Source organism: Bos indicus x Bos taurus, chromosome 24 (genome assembly GCF_003369695.1).
Source record: "Bos indicus x Bos taurus breed Angus x Brahman F1 hybrid chromosome 24, Bos_hybrid_MaternalHap_v2.0, whole genome shotgun sequence".
NCBI lineage: Eukaryota > Metazoa > Chordata > Mammalia > Artiodactyla > Bovidae > Bos > Bos indicus x Bos taurus.
The window spans coordinates 43,604,355-43,627,030 of record NC_040099.1 but is presented as its reverse complement, the minus strand read 5'-3'; the positions used below and the strand labels follow the sequence as shown (position 1 = coordinate 43,627,030).

The window sequence follows — 22,676 nt, the reverse complement described above, 5'->3', positions numbered from 1 at the left end:
AGGAAGGGGATATAGAGGGCGAGGGAAGGCGGAGGAGGAGGAGTCCCTCAGGGCTGACCTGCAGGCCCCTGTCCCTGTGGGTCTGGAGGCACAGACACTGTCCCTGTAGGTCTGGGGGCAGCACCCAGCAGTCCCACTCTTTCCCAGACTCTGGCTGCCAGGGACACAGGACACTGGAGAAACCTCAGCTCCACTCACGGGGACAACAGATCTGAAGCCCACACAACCCGCCAGCCCTCATGCCCCGACGGCTGGCACCCTCACAGCCCTGCCCTGCTGAGCCACCGTCTCATAGTATAGGCAGGGACGCAGGATGCATCGGTGACCATCGCACCCTGACCTGGGCATTCCGTGTGGTGGATTTATGAGCTGAGCCCAGTGCCATCCTGTGCCCGTGGTCCCAGCCCCAGCCTCACCCCCGGGGAGACCCAGACCCAGCCCACACTTACCAGCTGCGGCCTGTCCTCCTGCCTCTGGCCCTGCCCCGGGCGGTGGATGAAGGACCGGGTGGATACTCTGTAGTGGTTCAGCAGGCAGAAGATGACCACGACCATCACTGTGACCACCACCACCACCACAACCACCTGAGCGAACTCCAGCTCCGCTGTGACGAAGAGGAGAGTCGTCAGCCAGGCATGGGGCCACCCCCTCCCAGGCCCTCCAGGGACAGAAACTTCTCCAGGCCTGCTGCCTGAGGGTATCGCCGTGTGGCTAACAGGTGAGGGAGGAAGGCCCCAGCTGCTTAGACAGGTTCTGTCCTGAGACGGACCCATGTCACACGGGACAGGCAGCCACCACTCGGGCACCTTTCCCAGGGCAGGCAGCTCCTGGGTTCCATCTCCCGCGACACGAGAGGCTCAGGGCCCGGTCCCTGGCAGACCTCCCGCCCCTAGATGTTGAAACTATGATTCCCAAAGCATCTCCCCATGGCCGCACAGCACCCTGGAGGGAAGAGGCACCACCCAGAGAAAGGACAGGACACGTCTCCACTGGGTTCCCACTGCGCCATTACAGAAGTCTGTCTAAACCACACACTCCCCACCCATGCATTCACCAGCAGTGTGTGGGGGCGTGGGTGCCAGTGCTTCTGTGGGAAGCGGAGCCCAGGGCCAGCCCTGCATCATCCTGTGGGGTTAGAAGGAGGGTCTTCCTGAACCCATGAGTCCCATCCTGTGGCACCATCCTCCACCCCAACCTTGGCCCCCGCTTCACACCTGAGGGACAGAGACTGACAAATGGGCCTGCCAGGCCAGGCAGGGGATGGGGCGGCGGCAGGGCCCAGGTGGGTGGGCTGGATGCACCCCTGGCCCATGACTGGGCTCCCTACGGTAGCTGTCCGCTCTGCTCTGTTGTGCTATGGACACCCAAGGCCTCGTGGCTGGTGGGCAGGGGCTTGTCTGCACTTGTACATCCTCGGGGAGGAAGGCCCCAGAAGCTACAAAGCACTACCAGGATCAAAATGGCAGCACCTCCGGGAAACTGAAATCACTGCCTGTCTGAGGGCCAGGGCTGAGACTCTGCAGCTGGGCTGCAGACACCAGTATGACCTCGTCTATCCTCACACGCTGTGGGCATGACACACGTGTGAGGCAGAAACACTTCTTCACAACGCTCTGCCTGCACACAACTGTCCGTGTCTAGGACTCAGTGGTGCCCGTGTGACTGGACCCCAAAGCCCATCCCCGAGGACACAGATGAGGCTGCATGAGCAATGAGGAGCCCACCTCCATCATCTTGTGCTCCTGACGGCAGGCAAAGTGGTGGACTGAGGACAGACTCCAGAGCCCAAGCTGGGTTCTGGGGCACCCACTGCATAGGTGCCCACCTGGAGGATCGCTCCTGCAGGCAGATTGAGGCCCACCCTGGCCGCCAAGCACAAGGTGGGCATCTTAGGAGGGGACCACAGTTCTGGGGACAAGCAGACAGGAAGCATGGAATCAAGGGCTGCCAATGTGGCACCGAGACTGAACCTAAGAAAATGCCTTGTTTTACCAACTTTTATTTCTATTTTGTGAATGAACAGCAGTGCCGGGAGCCATCTCCCAGCATATTGCATATTGAGTGCAGCACTTTCACAGCATAATCTTTCAGGATCTGGAATAGCTCAACTGGAATTCTATCACTGCTGTGAGCCAGCGTGAGGAACTCAGCCCGTGGCAAAGGTCATGAGGAAGGAGGCTCGGCATACGCAAAGGCGGGATCGAGCCTCAGGAGTCCCCCTGGAAATTCTCGAGCACCTACCCCCAAAACCAGAGTCTGCCTACTTTACTGCTTTGTGCTCTCACCTACACCTCTGACTTTACAGGGGGCTGTCCCCCACTACCTCTCTCTGAAAAAGAGTTAACTTACAGCTCCAGTTAATAAAGTTCCTGGGTCTGATAGTGTTTCAACCTAAAATCTCCTTTGGAAGTCCTCTAGCCTGCCTGAATAGGTTTTTCGGGCCACATGTGATTGCTCAGAGCCCCCCATTTGTGAGAGGCATGAGATGTTCTAAACTGTCTAAATACAGATTCCTTTGAGCAGTTAAAAGATTGATTAGAAATTGTATTGGTGAAGGGTTTTTCACTTGTTGGGCCAATGTTTGCTGCTAAGTCTCCATATCCCTTACCTGCTGTGTCCCTGGCAGTGTTTGTAACCTTGGACCCTTGAGTTAATTCTTTTACTTGTTATAGCCCACCACACCTTTGCCCTATAGGAATACAACTTTATCTAATGCTTTTGGAGGGTGGCTCCTGACCAATCACCTTTAGAGAAAAATAAACTTTCTGAAGAAAGAGTCTTAAAATGTTAACAGGCCTCTGGGCCAGAAGATGATGCAAATCACCTAAACTTTTGCGTATGATAAGTTTGCAGGAAGAAAGCCTGGCTTACTGCATGACTCTACCCCTTCCCCCATTATTCTCTATGCATAACTTAAGGTATAAAAACTACTTTGGAAAATAAAGTGCAGGCCTTGTTCACCGAAACTTGGTCTCCCCATGTCATTCTTTATCTCACCTTCTGGCTGAATTATTCAGCCTCTTTTCTCCACTGAATTTCCTCCCTGAGCTATCCTTATTCTATTACTCTTTATATCCTTAATTAACGTTTAAATAAGCTGTTGTTTCCTGATCGCCGATGCCGTCTCCTCTTCGAAACCCCTGACTCCACCGGGGCTGGACCCCGGCACAGCAGAGTATTCAAAACTTGCCTTTCAGGCTGCCTTGTGCCCTGGAATTGATAAATGTTTTATCTTCTCAAGAAAACTGTACTGCTTTTTGGATGATGACTTCAGTGAGGGGCCTTACACGCCTCTACACGTGTTAAGGCTTCACTTGGAAGCTGTCAGCCTATGTCATCTTGTTCTGAATATGGAAGGCTATGCAGATGACCATTTGCAGCAAATCAATCAAATTACATTGTCATACTTCTATGGACATTTGTGGATATATATTTGTTTCACTTGAAAAGTATTTTTATTATAAAAAAATAATGAAGATGCCTTTAAAATGTAAAGAACATATATGGAAATAGTGTACAATATACAAGTTTCCCGCACGAGCCAGCAGCTCTCACCGCGATGCCCATGTCATCCAGGGCACAACTCAGCCATTCTGTGTATCTGTCTTTCACGTCTTGAATAAGGGCTTTCTTCTTTTCAATGAATGGAATTGCTGTACAAATATATTGTTCTTTTTTTCCACTCAATACTTCACAAACATCTTTAAACAAGATCTCATTCCCCAGTTCCTAAACACGAAACACTGGACCTTGCATTCTCTAAGCAACTGCTCTTTATGCCGCTAGATTTCTTTTTTCTACCATGATCAAAAAGATTTGTGTGGGACCCACACTTGTGAGCATCCCTAAGCAGAGATTCCACACACTGACACGACCTTCTACACTTGCTCTTGTCAGAGAGAGGGAAGGGAATCTCCTGCCTCGTGGCTCCAGACGCTGGGCCCTTTCCATTTGTACTAATTTGCAGGGGGGGTGGGGGCGGAGGGCAAAAACATGTATCTTGTTGTCATTTGTATTTCCCTGGTTACTAGTGATTGTGATCTTTCCCTATGATTAGTGGTAATTTGTATTTTTCTTCATATTAGTTCATATTACTTTATTTGTAGCTTTCTCATTTGTAAGCAGTCTTTACATATTATGGCTATACATCTTATCTGCTACACGTGTTACAAATATTTTCTCCTGGTCTGTCACTTCTTGAAACTTTTCCATGGGTTTAGAGATAATATAAATTTTTATGCCATCATATATTGTTATAATCTTTTTCCTTTATGGCTTCAAAGCTTCTCATTGATTAGGAAGGTCTTCTCTCCAATACTCTATACATATTTTTCTTCTAAGATTTTTATAGCTTGTTTTTTATTTGCTCTGGATCTTTATTTCTTTTGGTCTGAACAGGACAACAGCACCTAGAACCTTATGTTTTATCTGACAAACATGACTCATCTGACCTAATATCACACTAAAAAGTTCAGTACAAGCAAGGGGAGATAGTCTTCAGCTATGGGGACTGCACAGAAGCCTTCGCCTTTCTTTCAGAGGGAAAGAACTATTTAAACAACACCTGCTCTCAGGCTGTGCTGAGCCAGCTCTCTGGTCAGTGTGCTCCCTCCCGGGATCCTCCTGGGACCCTCCCGGGCCCTCCCTCCTGCACTGCTGAGGCCGGCGGCCCTCCAGGGACATGGTCCCGCTGTACCCTTAAACATGACTCATTACCCCAAAGAGCTCTATGTGGATGACATCTACCAGCATTTACCATATTTGAAATTAAAACTGAAGATGTTAAATATTTTTTCATTAAAAATAAACTCACCACATGTTAATACAAGTAACAAAATAACTTCCCGGTACCATGTCACTTAACACCATGCACATCTCTACCCCTACATGCCACCCAACGGCTTCACCTGCACCCACAGGATGTGTGGCTAACCATGACAGATGAGTGGTTCTTGTCTGCTTGTCCTTTCACGGGGGCTGTGGCGGCCACCAGGGCTGAGCCCCCACCTCCAGCCCCAAGGTTCCCTCTGTGAAGGCCCTCCATTCACTGACCTGTGTGACACACACAGTCCTGGAGAAAACACACAGACCTTGAGCATGACTGACCTGCAAGCATTCACAGTTGGGTGGGATTCGTCCTGGGTTCTGTCTGCAGACAAAGGGCCCTGAAACTAATCAAAGCAGGTCAGTGGTTTCCAGGGGACCTATGTACATTCCACTGAGGCACTAACTCTCAAAATCTGTAAAGATTCTGTGTCTCTACATGAGCCAGAGGCCCTGGGAGACATTTATGTGTCTTGTGTGCCTGTTAGGGCGACTCTGGTCAGAGGTGATGGCTCTGTCCATTACAGATTCCCATTCTTTGAGGTTTATGACTATGCTATAAAATTCTGCCCTGAGATGAAATTTTCCACATAAAACTTACACCCTGGAATTTGGCCTTTAAAACACAAAATAGTACATTTTAGTAAGTTTGCTACACTTAAAGTCATGGATGAGGATTTTAAAAGAACACGAACTTTACATTCCTACAGACTCAAAACACAGTAGTAGTTTATTTGACATTTGTGGACATCAGCCTATAGCAAAGAATAATTCACTAATGTATTTTTAGTGTTTAAAAACTGTAACACATGGAGGAGGAAATGGCAACCCACTCCAGTGTTCTTGCCTGGAGAATCCCATGGACAGAGGAGCCTGGTGGGCTGCCGTCTATGGGGTCGCACAGAGTCGGACACGACTGAAGTGACTTAGCAGCAGCAGCAGCAGCAGCAGTTTATAATTCATATATAAAAATAGAGATTTTTTAAAGAATAATATAAAAAAAGAAAACAATTTTAAATACCTTGCTCATCACAATAGTTCCATACCATCACTACTTAATATCTCAAGGCACATTAGCTACTGGGGATGCACTGCAGCATAATAGTAGTAAATGAAAGCTCTTAATTCACTTGATCTTAGCCAAAAGGCTAAGAAGAGATGAAAGTTCACATTTCTAACAAGCTTTTGGCTTGTTTCAGATATTTTGGCAGTAATATCTGATTAGACAATTATGTTTAACCTTATAAGACAAAGAGCTCTTAAAAGGAGATATAGAAGTTTAGTACAGCAAGGGATTCCCAAAGGACAGCAAGGGATTCCCAAACTGGAGAGAGTATAAAATGGCTGTGCCATTTTTGAAGACTTAGAATGGAAAAAAAGAAAAAGAATGAAGAAATCTCAGTAATGTTTTTGTCGATTGTTTGTTGGTTGAAAAAATATTTTGGATACACTGGGTTAAATATATTATTAAAATTAAAAAAAAAAAAAAACTGTAACACAGAGAGCTATTTATCTAGAAATGTTCAATGCCCTACATGTGTTCCAACCACAGTGCCTCACGCCCCATCATTTTGTAAAAATGTTACATGGTTTGACTCAGCTACCAAGCTGACAGCAGATTAAACATTTCTTAAATAAATCAGTCTAAGTTAAATAACCCTAAAATAGCTGCAAAACAGCAATGAAGTCCCTGTATTAATGCACTATGGAGTTGACCTGCACACTATTGATACCATGACAATACTTTTTCCCTCTATTGAAAAAAAGAATTATTATTATTCTGTGTTTGTCTCAATATTTATTTTCACAACAGTTAAGCTTCTCCCTACTAAGTGGCTTTTACTTAGAGAACCACAGTTACTCTTGCAAACCCAGGAGAAAATGGAAAGCAGTATGAAGTTTATACTTCACATGGATAAATTCAGGGCCAGTTAGACCCCAGTCTGGTTCCAGTTCTGCCATCTGACTCCATCAGCTGCAAAAGCTGTTTTCTCATGTGTAAAATAAAGCTGAGTCCTCCACTGTATAGCCAGTGGGAGCATGAAATAAAATACCCCCTTGAAACTGTGTACTCAAAGTGTGGTCCAGAGTGATGGTTAGAAACACAGGAAAGTGGGTGCCATCCCACACTGGCTCAACCAGAGCCTGCATTTTAACAAAACCCCTAGGTGGCTTCTGAAACTTTGGACTAATCCAGAGTCCTCATCTGGATTAAACAAGCAAACTGGAGTTCAGAAAACCTGTGACCTGTGCGCCATACAGAAGAAACAAGGTGGAACCAGGGCCCATGACTGCTACTCAACACGACTTTCAAGAGTGGAGCTCTCTTAAGATTTCAAGTATCAAGGGAACATTTTATGAAAGAATGGGCACAATAAAGGACAGAATCAATAAGGACCTAACAGAAGCATAAGAGATTAAAGAGGTGACAAGAATACACAGGAGAACCATACAAAAAAAAAGGTCTTAATGACTTGCATAACCATGATAGTGTGATCATGTACCTAGAGCTTGATATCCTGGAGTATGAGATCAAGTGGGCCTTAGGAAGCATTACTATCAACAAAAGCTAGCAGAGGTGATGGAATTCTAGCTGAGCTATTTCAAATCCTAAAAGATGATGCTGTACTCAATATATCAGCAAATTTGGAAAACTCAGCAGTGTGTTCAGGACTGCAAAAGGTCAGTTTTCAATCCTAAAGAAGAGCAATGCCAAAGAATGTTCAAACTTCCGTAAAATTGTACTCATTTCACATGCTAGCAAGTTATGCTCAAAATCCTTCAAGCTAGGCTTTGGCAGTATATGAACCGAGAATTTCCAAATGTACAAGATGGATTTAGAAAAAGCAGAGGAACCAGAGATCAAATTGCCAGCAGCCACTGGATCACAGAGAAAGCAAGGGAATTCCAGAAAAATATCTACTTTGCCTTCATTTACTACACTAAAACTTATGACAGTGTGGATCACAATACACTGTGGAAAATTCTTAAAGAGATGGGAATACCAGACTACCTTACCTTCTCCTAAGAAACCTGCATGTGGGTCAAGAAGCAACATTTAGAGTCGGACATGGAACCACTGACTGGTTAGAAATTAGGAAAGTGAAAGTCCCTCAGTCACGTCCAACTCTTTGCGACCCCATGGAGTGTAATCCCATTGCCTGGAGTTCTCCAGGCCAGAATACTGGAGTGGGTAGACTTTCCCTTCTCCAGGGGATCTTCCCGACCCAGAAATCGAACTGGGATCTCCTGCATCACAGGCAGATTTTTTTACCAACTGAGCTATGAGGGAAGCCCTGAAATTGGGAAAAGAGTACATCAAAGCTGTATACTGTCACCCTGCTTATTTAACTTATATGCAGAGTACATCACGCAAAATACCAGGTTAGATCAATCATAAGCTGGAATCAAGATTGTCGGGAAAAAAATCAACAACCTCAGGTACGCAGATGACACCACTCTAATGGCAGAAACTGACAAGGAACTAAAGAGTCTCTTGATGAGGGTGAAAGAGGAGAATGAAAAAGCTGGCTAAAACCCAGCATTCAAAAAACTAAGATCAAAGCAGCTGGTCCCAACACTTCATGGCAAATAGAAAGGGGAAAAGTGGAAGCAGTGACAGATTTTATTTTCGTGGGCTCCAAAATCACTGTGGATGGTGACTGCAGCCATGAAATTAAAATATACTTACTCCTTGGAAGGAAAGCTATGACTAACCTAGACAGCATATTAAAAAGGAGAAACATGACTTTGCTGACAAAGGCCATATATTCAAAGCTATGGTTTTTCCAGTACTCATGTATGAACTAAGAGTTGGACCATAAAGAAGGCTGAGCACCAAAGAACTGATGCTTTCAAATTGTGGTGCTGGAAAAGACTCTTGAGAATCCCATAGAAAGCATGGAAATCAAACCAGTCAATTGTAAAGAAATCAACCCTGAATATTCACTGGGAGGACTGTTGCTGAAGCTCCAATAACTTTGGCCAACTGATGCGAAAAGCTGACTCATCACAAAAGACTCTGAGGCTGGGAAAGATTGGGGTTAGGAGGAGAAGGGGGAGACAGAGAATGAGATGGCTGGATGGCATCACTAACTCAATGGACATGTTGCTTTTTCAGTTGTTCAGTCATCTCTGACTCTTTGAGACCCCATGGACTGCAGCATACCAGGCTTCCCTGTCCTTCACCATCTCCTAGAGCTTGCTCAAACTCATGTCCATTGAGTCGGTGATGCCATCCAACCATCTTATCCTCTGTCATCTACTTCTCCTCCTGACTTCCATCTTTCCCAGCATCAGGGGCTTTTCTAATGAACTGGCTCTTCGTATTAGGTGGCCAAAGTATTGAAGCTTCCGTTTCAGCATCAGTCCTTCTAATGAATATTCAGGGTTGACTTCCCTTAGGACTGACTGGTTGGATCTCCTTGCAGTCCAAGGGACTCTCAAGAGTCTTCTCTAACACCACAGTTCAAAAGCATCAATTCTTCGGTGCTCAGCTTTCTTTATGGTCCAACTCTCACATCCATACATGACTACTGGAAAAACCATAGCTTTGACTAGATGGACCTTTGTCAGTAATGTCTCTGCTTTTTAATATGCTGTCTAGGTGGGTCCAGAGAAGGCAATGGCACCCCACTCCAGTACTCTTGCCTGGAAAATCCCATGGCTGCAGGAGCCTGGTAGGCTGCAGTCCAAGGGGTCGGTCGGACACGACTGAGCGACTTCACTTTCACTTTTCCCTTTCATGCACTGGAGAAGGAAATGGCAACCCACTCCAGTGTTCCTGCCTTGAGAATCCCAGGGACGGGGGAGCCTGGTGGGCTGCCGTCTATGGGTCGCACAGGGTCAGACATGACTGAAGCGACTTAGCAGCAGCAGCTAGGTTGGTCAGAGCTTTTCTTCCAAGGAGCAAGCGTCTTTTAATTTCATGGCTGCAGTCACCATCTGCAGTGATTTTGGAGCCCAAGAAAATAAAGTCTGTCACTGTTTCCATTGTTTCCCCATCTATTTGCCATGAATGGGACCGGATGCCATGATCTCAGTTTTTTGAATGTTGAGTTTTAAGCCAGTTTTTTCACTCTCTTACCTTCATCAAGAGGCTCTTTAGTTCCTCTTTGCTTTCTGCCAGATGGGTGGTGTCATCTGCATATCTGAGGCTATTGATACCTCAATGGACATGAGTCTGAGCAAACCCCAGGAGATAATGAAGGACAGGCTGCCGAGCTGCAGTCCATGGGGTCACAAAGAGTCAGACATGACTTAGCAACTGAACAACAATAATCTATCATGACCAATTGGGATTTTTTCCAGGACTGAAAGGTTAGCTTAACATCTAAAAATCATTTAAAGTGATATACTATTATAAGTAAACAAATGAAAAAAAGCTGGCTTAAAGCTTAGGAAAAAAAAATGGAGAAAGTATTTGGCAAAAATGCAACACCTTTTTATCATAAAAACACTCAACAAACCAGGAACAGAAGGGCATCAACCAAAGCTCACAGCTAATTATCATACTTGTGGTGAAAAGCTGGCTTTGAAACTAGATCAAAATGAAGCACTAATACATGCTACCACATGAGAAAACCTTGAAGATATCATGCTACGTGAAAGAAGGCTGTCACAAAAGACACTGATGTGAAATATCCCAAGCAGGCAGATTCAGAGACTAGTAGGAGATGAGTGGGGCTAAAGCTGGGAGCTTGGGAGAAAAGGTGGGTGGCTAGTAATGGGCTTCAAGTTTCTGTTCAGACTGACAGAAATGTTCTAAATTTAGATCACGGTGATGGTTTTGCAATTCTGTGAATATACTAAAAACTACTGAATTCTATACTTTAAATAGGGGAATTGTACTGCATATGTGAAATATCTCAATAATAGCGATATAATAAAAAGAACTATGAAATGAAGGTATTCGGCAAATAGCACTTCATAAGTTTAAAAACACCTCTACATGTAAATGCTGATTCATAAAACCAAGTTTTACCTATGCAACTCAGATAATAAACTCCTAAGAAACACCTCGAACTTGGACCACTTCACCAAGTACTGGTTTCCTTCTATACTCCAACTGGGAACCATGACTTCCTGTTAAACTATTTGTAGATGACAAATTTTCTTTTTCATGGCCTTGTTTCTCATCTCGGAATTCCAAGAGTGAAATACAACATTAAAAACTGAAGGGAGCACACCACTAATCACCCCACCATGGAAAAATCATACCTACACTCTTTACTGTGTAAGAATTTTCTTAAAAGGGTTAAAAGCCAGGCTGACTACCCAGTGCCAAGCCCATCAAGCACACAAGTGACAATATGTCTTATCCACTCTACCAAACACTACTCATGCTTCGGCCCACGGCACATCTCCACGTGACTGTGGAAGACAGCTCATTACCTTCCCTAACCGTGGGGTTACCCGTCTGGCCTTCAGAGAGAAAGGAAACTAAACAGTGATTTTAAGCCAACTCACAATCCACAAGGCAGGCAGTGCAATAGTGAAGGTATGCTTGGGCTCTGCACGTAAGGGTCTGTGTTTGTACTGGGCTGGGATAAGAGATGTATTTCTCCCTCTAGGTCAGAGTTTAAAAAGTCAGAAAGACACCCACTGAAAAAGTAACTGACTATTCAAGTATTTCATTTTTCCCAATTAAACAAGGTAAGTCATCTTCTTCCCCAAAGCTCCATCGTCATGGGAACATACTAGAAACACACTGATGAAGGTCTGACTTGCATCAGTCACACCACCTTCTTCCTCATCACCCCCTGATGCCCTAAGAGTGTCAAAGGTCCAACAAAGCCACGCGTGCATAGTAAGTGGCAGACAATACCGAGTGCTGTTGAGTCTCACTGGCCTCACTCACAGGTGACCGCTCAGCTCTGCAGTATTGCTTTCATGCCTGCTAACACAGCATACATTCTGCAGCCCATGGGTCAAGGAATAAGTTTTGATTTCAAGTCTCAACATTTAAGAAATACATTTCATAAGATGATAGCTACCATAGTGATTCCTCTGATGGATCTAGCCACAGAAAACTGAAAGCCTTCTTGAAGAGATTCACACTCCAGATGCCATTAAGAATACTCATGAATCATGAAAAGAGCTCAAAAGACCAACATTAATAGGAGTTTGAAAGAAGTTGATTCCAGCCTTCATGGATGACTTTTGACAGGTTCAAGATTTCAATGGAGGAAGTTAACTGCAGATGTGGTAGAAACAGCAACAGGTAAGGTTCAGTGCATGAGCTCTGAATGAGTGTCACCACGCTACGTGCCTCTGGATAGTCTTCCTGCACTGCAGTCAGGACAGTCCTTGGGACCATGAAGAGCACTCCCACAAACACCTCCTCCACTCATCAGGTTCCTCAGCTGCGGTGTTTAATCACTGGCAGAAATGGTTTATCCTCTCATGTATTTCTTTAAAAATCTTAATTATCTCATTTACTCAGAAATAGTGCTCAACAATTTAACTACAAGCAATGGCACCCCACTCCAGTATTCTTGCCTGGAAAATCCCATGGATGGAGGAGCCTGGTAGGTTGCAGTCCATGGGGCCGCTAAGAGTCAGATACAACTGAGTGACTTCACTTTCACTTTTCACTTTCATGCATTGGAGAAGGAAATGGCAACCCACTCCAGTGTTCTTGACTGGAGAATCCCAGGGATGGGGGAGCCTGTTGGGCTGCCATCTATGGGGTCGCACAGAGTCGGACACAACTGAAGTGACTTAGCAGCAGCAGCAACAAGATCTTAAGGAGCTGTAAAGTGTGCATCTATTTCTCACTGAGAAATTTTCAAAATTCCAAATTCTATGACCTGAGGAAATATAAGTGGGTGGTGCCCTAAAGAAAGGGTAAACTGCAACAGCTACACTGACCGAGGTCCATTTCGAAAGGACCAACAAGACTCATTATCTGCATGCTATCACCCAAATAACTGTAACAGTTCATGTCCAGTTAAAAGCCCCCAAATCTTTCAGCTTTTCAAACACAGAACCTGAAGAACAGCTACAGGATAGGGCCTCTACTACCAAATTGGGTTGTCCCCTGAGATGTAAGATCTGCAAACTGGGAGGTTTTATACACCCCTGACACAATCAAGGCCAGTGGCCCAGGGACACAATCAAGGCCAGTTTACAAGTGCAAAAACAGAATCACAGACATTCTCCTAAAGTCACAGTGGTAATGTGGAAACAAAGGACTAGGATCATGGTTTTCCTTTATTCCACACATACTTGAACGATCTGACAAAACAGCCAGTCACAGCACCAAACAGCTCACAGCTCACCTGCACACTCTTGGTGGTAATTTCGACTCCAGCTCTGCATTCCAGGTCCTACGTCTCATCAACCACATAAATAGGAGCTGCTGCATCCTGAACACTGACGCTGAGATTGGAGTTTTTAAAAATTATTCTCAAGATAAAAGGTCAAGAATGAAAAAGGAGGCTTGATCGCATGAAGACCCTTTCACAGACAAACTAAGATAAACTGTCTGATTTCTCGTCTTGTGGAAAAAAGATTAAATTCAAAACTCATGGACGAGGAGAAAATTTTTCTGTTTTCAAAATCCTGTCACTTCAGTGACCTACTCAGACTGCTGGGTCATGTGAAATGCGCCTTCTCAGGGGTCCCTGGAAAAGGAGTCCTGGCCCAGGAAGCAAGAGCCTGACTCTTTTGGGTCTGAGATGGTGCCGAGTTACCTATCACTCCAAACACCTGCGCAGAAGCCACAGAGGGAAAGCCAGTGATCTGAGTTCTTCCTACAGTTGCCTTGCCTACGAAGCAAAAGGGCACTCTTGCCATCAGCTCACCCACTGAGGGCTTCAAATCCTTGAAAATCATTCCCTGACTCCTCTATTTAAACAACATAATTTTGGAAAGAAAAAATAAAAGCAAACCAGGAACTGAGGAGTTCTACTCTTTCTGCTTCCCTGGTAGCTCAGATGGTAAAGGGTCTGTCTGCAATGTGGGAGACCGGGGTTTGATCCCTGGGTCTGGAAGATCATCTGGAAAAGGAAATGGCAACCCACTGCAGTATTCTTGTCTGGAGAATCCCATGAACGAAGGAGCCTGTCGGACTACAGTCCATGGGGTCACAAAGAGTCGGACATGACTGAGCAACTAACACAACACTTTCATTCTTTCTGCTAACACTTAATTTAAAATCCAAGCAGATGGAGAGACCAATCAAGGGGATCCTTGGTTCTAACACCCAACCCAGTCTATTCTAAATGACAGACTGGGCATTTCACAGGCAGAAGCTGATGCCCTGCCCTGGTTAGAGGGCGCTAGGGCTCTGACCAGATGCAGCAGTAATCTCAAAAACCACGTGATATCTTGCAGCTCGAAGAGGCCTAACTAACCAGCTCCTGAGACAAGGAATTTGAAGCCAGGAAAAGGCATGATTTGGCCAAGGTCACTGAAGAAGTAATTTGTGTAGCTTCTACGAGAACTCAGCTTCCCCACTCTCAAGTAGTGTGACCTTGGTATCCAGACTTTGAAGAAATAATCCAGACTCTGAAGAAATCCAGACTTTGTACATATATACATATATGCACATATATACATAGATGTGTTTATACATATGTGTATATTTACACACAAACATGATATGCACACACATATATTTAGAAATTCTAAAGAGGCGAACATGCTCATTGCAGTTTTAATGGACTGGGCCGCACATGTAATTAACAGTTCATAAAAATTACTCGGCTGGAGCATCCAGACATTCTCCATGAATGCTGTTTCAAGGCAAGTGCCATTCCCAGGTCCCTGCTGTTCCTTCATTCCTTCACAGGTCAGGGGGTGAGTCCCAGAAGCAAGCGGCAATGCTTCAGAGTCCTGTTACAAAGCAGATGTTGTTCTAATTGGGCTGGAGAAACAGTTTGTTATTAATTAGTCAACAATTATTTATTGAGGAAAAATCAAAGTAGGGATTCTCTCTTTCTTTCAAGAGACCTTTACAGTCATTAATGACTGGGGATCACCATCAGGACTCAAGTGTTCCTTTCATCCACAGTAATAACCCTCAGTGGCCTTGGCAACCATGGAGGCGATCACATTCTCCAGCAGTAGCACCTCTGACCTGCTTCAACTGCCTGCCCTGCTGGCCAGAGCAGCCAGGGAGAACGGAGAAGCAGGGCCACAGATAGGCCCCATCCTGGGTGGTCTTTCAGGAGTCTTCCTCCTCGTGAGGACTCACTGCTTCTTGTTTTCTCCTGCCAGAGAGACGCCTCCGGAAGGGATGCTTGAATGCACCCCACTGCCACGGTACAGTCCTGCTCCATCCTCCCTGGTCTATTTTGGTACAAGGGTAAGAATTCCAAACAGCTTGGATAACAAACAAATTGTGTGACGTGCAGACAAATTTGGCAGTGGTTGCTTAGGAACTGACAACAGTGCAATCAAGAGGCGATCTCCCAGAGCAGCCCACACCAACACCTCTTAAAGAGACAATCAAAGTTCGCAAAAACCATTCATTATATTTCAATAATGAAATTTGTTATACCTTGAAAAATGATTAAATTTTTTGTCTTAAAACTTTTTTAGAAATTCAAATTCAACATGGAAATAATGAGACTGGTTGTTAAGAATCTGGATGCACTGGTGTCCGGTGTACAGGATCTTCAGTGATTCAAGGACAAGGAAGATGGTGACGATGGAAGTGTTGCCTGACATTTACAGAGTGAGGACTTCACACCAGACACTAAGACAAGTGTTAACCTCTTAACTCACTTAACTACTTCTTGTCTCCCTATTAAAACCTCATCTAAAGGAAACCACCTTTAGGTACCAGTTTCAGAGAAGGTGAACTTTAGACGAGGATCTTTTTCAAAATGCAGGTAAAGTCTAGCATTTGTTTGCCATTTTCCTAGGCCTGATAACTGGTCTGGAATATCCATGATTTTCATGGATTGGTTTTTATCACAATATGTTAATAATACCTATGTTTTATACAGCATCAGTCACCCCTTAAAGGGTGGCTCTCTTTGAATAACGGGAAGAGAGTAACTTTACAGTGAAGAGAGCTGACTGACATACACGACCTCAGCCAGGGTGAGGGCCCCATAACAGTCATAAATCACATCAACAGTATCACCCTTCATCTATTACAAAGACTAGGATTCAGCAACAGTCAATCCCCCATCATGGAATTTTCCAAATATATTTCAACTTTTCCTACTGGCATGTCTTTCTTTAACAGCTGAAATTCCTTTCTCCACAAAGGCATCTCACACCTCTGGAAACCTCCAGACACTGAAGACCCAGCCTCTAGGCCACCTGCTCCATGGAGCCATCCTTGCTCTCAGCTACAAGACCCTACGTGGCCATCTGATCTGGGCCTGTAACTCCTCTTGTGAAAAGCCCATCTGTTCAGGCAAAGCCAAGCACCATGCCCAACTCTCCCAGAGCATCCTCGTTACCCCTGTCCTCTGTATTTCACACAATTCAAGAGATATACAGTACAAGTAAACACATACTTATCTGGACAGCAAAGTTCTTGAGAGCAGAGTTTATACCTATCTCATTTCTGCCAATTCAGACACACTCACTCCAGCGAGGCCCTGTGGCCTCTTGGAACATGTAAAAAGAATGAGGACCCACCATAAGAAGGAAAATGCTGCTCACTAAAAATGTTCCCCGACTGCCCAGAAATGATAGCCAGTAGTCTCAGAAATTCAAAGTGACAATAAATAACTCATACTTAAATCAAGTTTCTGGACATGATGAATGATGAAAAACAACATCCATTAATGCTAAAGAAAACAGGTGTTTTTACCCAATTTGTGGTAATTTATGCAAGTTGTCACTCTCAGCGACTGGCCAGGTAGGGCAGGAATGCTTTCCAAAATGACCATCAGCCTCAGGCCAGATGAGTAATAAATCTAATGCTCAACACAGACTTACGTTCTCTCTAAAATTACAAAGTCACGAGGAAGACACTGATGAAGCTACTAAAATGGAAGAGACTAATCCACACACAAAAAACTACTTACCCACCTTCTTAGTAAACAATACAACTGTCAAACGAGCTCTGAGTCATCATCTAAGTCTTGATTCACTCCATCTATAAAGTCAGATTATATATATATATACATATATATACATATATATACACACACACACACACTCTATATATATACACCCTATAAGCTTCTCTCTCAACTTGTAATTCTGTGTCTTTGTATGAATACAGTTAGTTTTTCTGAGGCATGCCTGGCTTGCTTATTAGGACAGACCAAGTAATTTTTCAAGTCAAATACAACTTATTTACATTTCTTTGTGTCCTAAGGTAACAACTGCTATTCACCTGAGACATACAACAAAGTTTAGATACTTAAAGGCTGCTATCTTCCAGCCCACTTCAAATGAAAATAGCAATCCCCAAATCATCTATTTATCTAATATTTCATCTCACAGGTAAGAAAAGACCAAGACATTTTATCACAAGTAATCTAGCAGAACAGTTTAAAAACACAGAAGAGGAGTAGAAGAGATGAGGAAGAGGAGATGAAGAGGAGGAGATGAAGATGATATGGAGGAGAAGGAGAAGAGGAGGTGAGGAGGAGGAGGAGATGAGGCGGCGGTGGTGGGTCACAGTGGATCCCATCACAGCTGCTCTGGATGCTATGATGAGCTCAGAAAGGCAGCAAGACTGATATCAACCTTCCTCTTATGGATTGTAACTCAAAGAAAAATCCCCTGCAGTCCACAGTGTATTTGTATTTGCTTTCTTACATAATGTCCTCTTTCTGCTCTAGGACCCCACCCAGGACACCACATTACATGCAGTCACGCATCTCCTTAGGTTCCCTGCTGTGAGAGTTTCTCAGACTTCCTTGTTTTTCATGACCTTGGCAGTCTTGCGGAGTGATGGTCAGGCATTTTGTTGAATTCCTCTTGACTGAGATTTGTCTGATTTTCCCCCATGTGATGAGACTGCAGGTCTGGGTCTGGGGGAGGAAGACCACAAAGGCCCAGCATCATGTCTGTCACGTATCAGGAGTGCTCTTTGCAGGGCTCCCTGCTGCCAGAGGAGCAAGTCTTGTCTCACATCTTCAAAGACTTTAAAGAATGATACTCTTCAAGTATGTCTGCAAACTGCCTCTTAACACAGAAATAAACTACTGAGTTAGATCTTAAAAGGAGTTCTTTCTTAGAAAGTAATTATTTGCATGATCTGAACTTTAAATTCTTGTCTCACATCTTCAGGGCTTCCCTGATAGCAAAGTTGGTGAAGAAGCCACCTGCAATGCAGGAGACCCCAGTTTGATTCCTAGGTCAGGAAGATCCACTAGAGAAGGGAAAGGCTACCCACTTCAGTGTTCTGGCCTGGATATAGCCCATAGGGTTGCAGAGTTGGACACAACTGAGCGACATTCACTTTTTCTCACATCTTCAGATGCTTTTCTGTCACCAGACCCCCAAATTAAGGACTGCAAACCTGGCAACGACCAAAACGTCCTAGTGCCTTTGTGTTTACACAAGGTCATAAACGCTTCAGTGGACAAATATTTTCAATGTGCACAACACAGGAAACCTTAATTTGTGGACAAAAATATTGATGCTGCTAAGTGATACTGAACAAATCACCAACTCTGAATCTTTACTTCCATCTGTTTCCCATTCATAAACAATTTTAACACTGTTTCAGGTCTACAAATATTTAGACTCAACTAGAACAGCACATTTACTAAAAATACATAATAACAAAATACTAACCTTTTATCATTTTTCCATCCTGTCCTAAGAATATTTTTAAAATGGGGTAAGTCCTAACTGACCCACATGATAAAGTAAATAAAAAAGAGACTCTCACGATGGTCCAGTGATTAAGAATCTGCCTTGCAATGCAGGGGACATGAGTTCGATGCCTGAATGGGGAACTGAGATCCCACACGCCATGGACCCATCAGCAATTCAGTTTTCTTTGCTCAGACACATAAAAACACAATTAGGTACCAATATTTGCTATTCAACGCAAATACCTCTGTGACTAAAATAAATTTAACAGAAATATTGGTCTTTCTGAATCTTACTCACAAAACCTCCTGCCCTTCAGTGCCCAAAACTCCAACTTCTTATTATAATGTTTAATAAAATCAGCAGGTCATTAAAAACTGCCAGCAGGGAACTTAGTCTTTAAATGCTTGCATGGTGCCTCCCTTTACACCTCAAGGCAAACGTTTTCCCTCTCAACTCAGCTTTTCTGAGGCACCACTGTGCTGTCCCAACCAGGCATCTCCCAAAGGTGACGGCCTCAGGAGCCCATTACAATGACAGTCAAATTCAACTAGGTGGCTGCCTGCTCTGGGGAAATGCAGGAAGTTGCTCTAGTTGGGGGCGGGGTGGGGGGGGTTGAGGGGTTGTGGTGGGTGGAGGTGGGGGGGGCGGGGGCGGCGGGGGGCGGGGGTTGACTGCAGCAGAGGCAGCACTCAGTATTCTGTCCAGGATGCCACCCAGGACTCAGCATGGACCCACTGCTGGACAGTGATGGGTTTTCCAACAAGCCTAAGACCCTGCTCTTACACTCAAGCAGCTTGTGCAGGAAGTTAATTTTTCAAACAGTTCTAGTTTTCAAAGAAGACCAGAATCTGCAATTCCAACTTTAAGGTATAAAGCACACTGTGTTTTAAATGGATGCCAGTCAAGTAAATAAAATCCTACACGCTTCCTTCCTTTTACCTCAGAGGACGATTTAACTGAAGCTAAGTCAGTACAGAAAGGAGATTAATCAAGGGAGACACAGTAGCTGAGAGACGTCTGTGCGTGCTGTCATCATCTTGCAATCTTACCAGCACCAGCACATTTCAAGATAACAAAAACAGTCACAAGAGTGCACAGCTATACTCACCAACCAGAATTTCAAATGAAACCATTCAAAGTGGCGTAAATTCAAGAGAAGGGGATGCCCGCGTCAAGAGAAATGGAGTCCCAGCTCCTTCAATGCTCCTTTCCTGGGGTTTCTAATCCAGGGACCCACCAGCACGCAGCCCTGCACCCCCTCTGCACCTCTGCAGGTCAAATGAGTAGTGGGTTGGGCCAGCCCTCGACAGCAGCAGACCGGGCCAGTCCTGTACCCACAGCGCACACACGCCCCCTACCGGTGGCATAGAGGGGTAGCATTTTTGCTCCAGACGCCAATTTGTTGTTTAGTCGCTTTAATCTAACCCTTGTAGATTAGCTGGTAAGGAATCCGCTCGCAATGCGGGAGACCTGGGTTCAGTCCCTAGGTTGGGAAGATCCCCTAGAGAAGGAAAAGACTACCCACTCTAGTATTCTGGCCTGGAGGATTCCTTGGTTTGTAGCATGACAGGCTCCTCTGTCCATGGAAATCTCCAGGCAAGAATTCTGGAGTGGACTGCCATTTCATTCTCCAGGGGATTTTACCAACCCAATGACTGAACCTATGTCTCCTGCATTAACAAGCAGATTCTTTACCAACTGACCTACCAGGGAAGCCTGAGTTTACTTAACATCGACTCAATTTTATATACAGATTCACTTTGCCTCCTAGGTGCTGCAAGTGGCAAAGAATCCACCTGCCAATGCAGGAGATACAAGAGACAAGGGTTTGATCCCTAGATTGGGACAAACCCCGGAGAAGAACGGCAACCCACTCCAATATTTCTTGCCTGGAAAATTCCATGGACAGAGGAGCCTGGCAGTCTGTGGGGGTCACAAACTAAACAAAGAATTACAGAATCCTCAGCTTCTTGGCCCAGGTCTCTTACCAGTTTTTCTTGAACTTACATCTTTTACAAAAAAACACACAAAAAACCAAAAGCAAATACAAATCAATCAAAAAGATCTGGTGCAAAAACTCAAAAAAGTCAAACCAAACCAAAAACCAACCCTGTTTTACATAACCTCCACTGGCAACTGGCCGTTTCATTTTATTTCCTTGTTCCTGGGCCAAGGTTAGGGTTAAAACTCATTTGCTCAGTGACAGTCTCCATGGTCAAGGGCAAAGGCAGTAATCTTCTGGGGAAGTCTCCAGAGTGTTCAGTGGACAGGGTGGCTTCTCAACACTCATCAGAGAGACTTCTATGTTTGTCTCTCTGCCTACCGTTCCTCCCTTTAAAGGAGCCAAGTGACATGTAACTAAAAAGGATGAGGACCCAGATGCCGGACCCCTCCATGGACAGTGTGAGCAGTGTGGCTCGACAGACCCGTGGGAAGGGATCTGACTCCAGCCTCCACCATTGGAGGTGCAGCTAGAGCATTTCTGCTCTTCTTCAAGAAAGATTATAAAACCTCTAGGCCTCTTTCTTCAAGTCCTCCTTATTTCAAGGTATTTTCCTCTAAACTACAAGGGAAAATAAGCAAACCTTCTCATTTATTTAGATTAAAAAAGTAAATAACATTCTTCTTTATAAAAAAAAGATAAAATTTCTGTTTACAGGATGATTTAACTATGGGCTGCATTAAAAATTTAACCAGCTTTCTGAAAATAAGTTTGACACATGTGGAGCATCATCAGGAAGCCCAATTACCAAACATCCCCAGACCTGCAGTGAGGCAATCACCCTTTGATTTTAAAAAGCACTGATATATTCATGCGGACGCTACATTAGGAAGAGAGTTATAGGAAAGCGCAGGTAAGAACTGCCTTGAAATAAGCATCCGTAAAATGTGAAGAAGGCAGCAAAGTGTAAAACCATGAGGTGTTTCAGTGGCAGAAACCAGAAGGAAATGACTAGTTCTGACAACCCACAGGAAGCAAGGAAGGCCGGCCACAGGAGAGTCAGGAGGTGCACCTGAAGCTCTTCCAGTGAACTAAACACAAACAGGATGCAGCAACCCCATGCACCATTCAAATCAAATGAATTTTAAATAATCTTGCATTTTAAATAACTGTTTCATAGTTTTCACAGCATCATTGTACTTTGCCTCTTAAGAGTCAAGTTAAGAGAGATGAGCACATTTCCTTGGGCCTCCCTCACTTCAGGGAAAGACACAAGATGTTCAAGAGAAAAATGGAGAAGTCCTTTTAATTCCCAATGTGGAACCTCACTCATCTACTGAGGTTAGTCATTAAACTCAATTCAAAAAAAAGCCCACTTCTTTCTCCTTCCTTCCAGCTATAGACAGACACCTTCAAGCCTTTATCACATAAATTCAGACATATTGAATGCTACTTCATGGTAAGGATTATAGCACAATAACAAATCATCAACAGTCCCAGGCAACTGGGGTACCACTCATAAATAAAATCAATATTTGAACTAAACCCAGATTCGTAAAACCTTGCTAGGCATAAAGGGGAAATGCTCTGGTTTTGTTGCAGGAAGGGGAACCCCTTCCAGGGCCTGAAAGTGGGCTCTTGTCTAACATTGGAAATGAACTGTCCAAGGAGACATGTGCTGACAAAGCAAGAGATTTTATTGGGAAGGGGCAACCAGGAGGAGAGCAGTAGGGTAAGGAAATCCAGGAGGACTGCTCTGCCATGTGGCTTGCACTCTTGGATTTTGTGGTGATGGGATTAGTTTCCAGGTTGTCTTTGGCCAATCGTTCTGACTCAGGGTCCTTCCTGGTGGCGCACACACCGCTCAGCCAAGATGGATGCCGGTGAGAAGGATTCTGAGGGGTGGTCAGACATGTGGTGTCTCCTTTTGACATTTCCCGAACTCTTCTGGTTGGTGGTGGTTTATTAGTTCCAAGTTCCTTACCAGGACCTCCTGTCAGAAAGTAACTCATGCAAATAGTTACTGTGGTGCCTGGCCAGGGTGGGTGGTTTCAGTCAGTGTGTGCCCCGTGCCGCTCCCCACCAAAAAAAAAACATGAAAAATTAAGATAAGCTAAATGTAAATCCTTAATTCTTTCTACTTTCTTTCCCATTAAGCCTTTCT

General features: G+C 44.5%; 1 protein-coding gene across 10 annotated transcripts in view; it reads right to left on the bottom strand.

Moving 5' to 3' along the window:
• LDLRAD4 (low density lipoprotein receptor class A domain containing 4) overlaps positions 1-22,676 on the bottom strand; it is a 172,541-nt gene that overhangs the window by 17,039 nt on the left and 132,826 nt on the right. For all 10 annotated transcript variants that reach the window (XM_027526195.1, XM_027526188.1, XM_027526196.1 and 7 more), the window contains one exon: positions 450-604. In XM_027526195.1, coding sequence (XP_027381996.1) covers positions 450-604 — 155 coding nt within the window. The remainder of the gene's footprint in view (positions 1-449; positions 605-22,676) is intronic.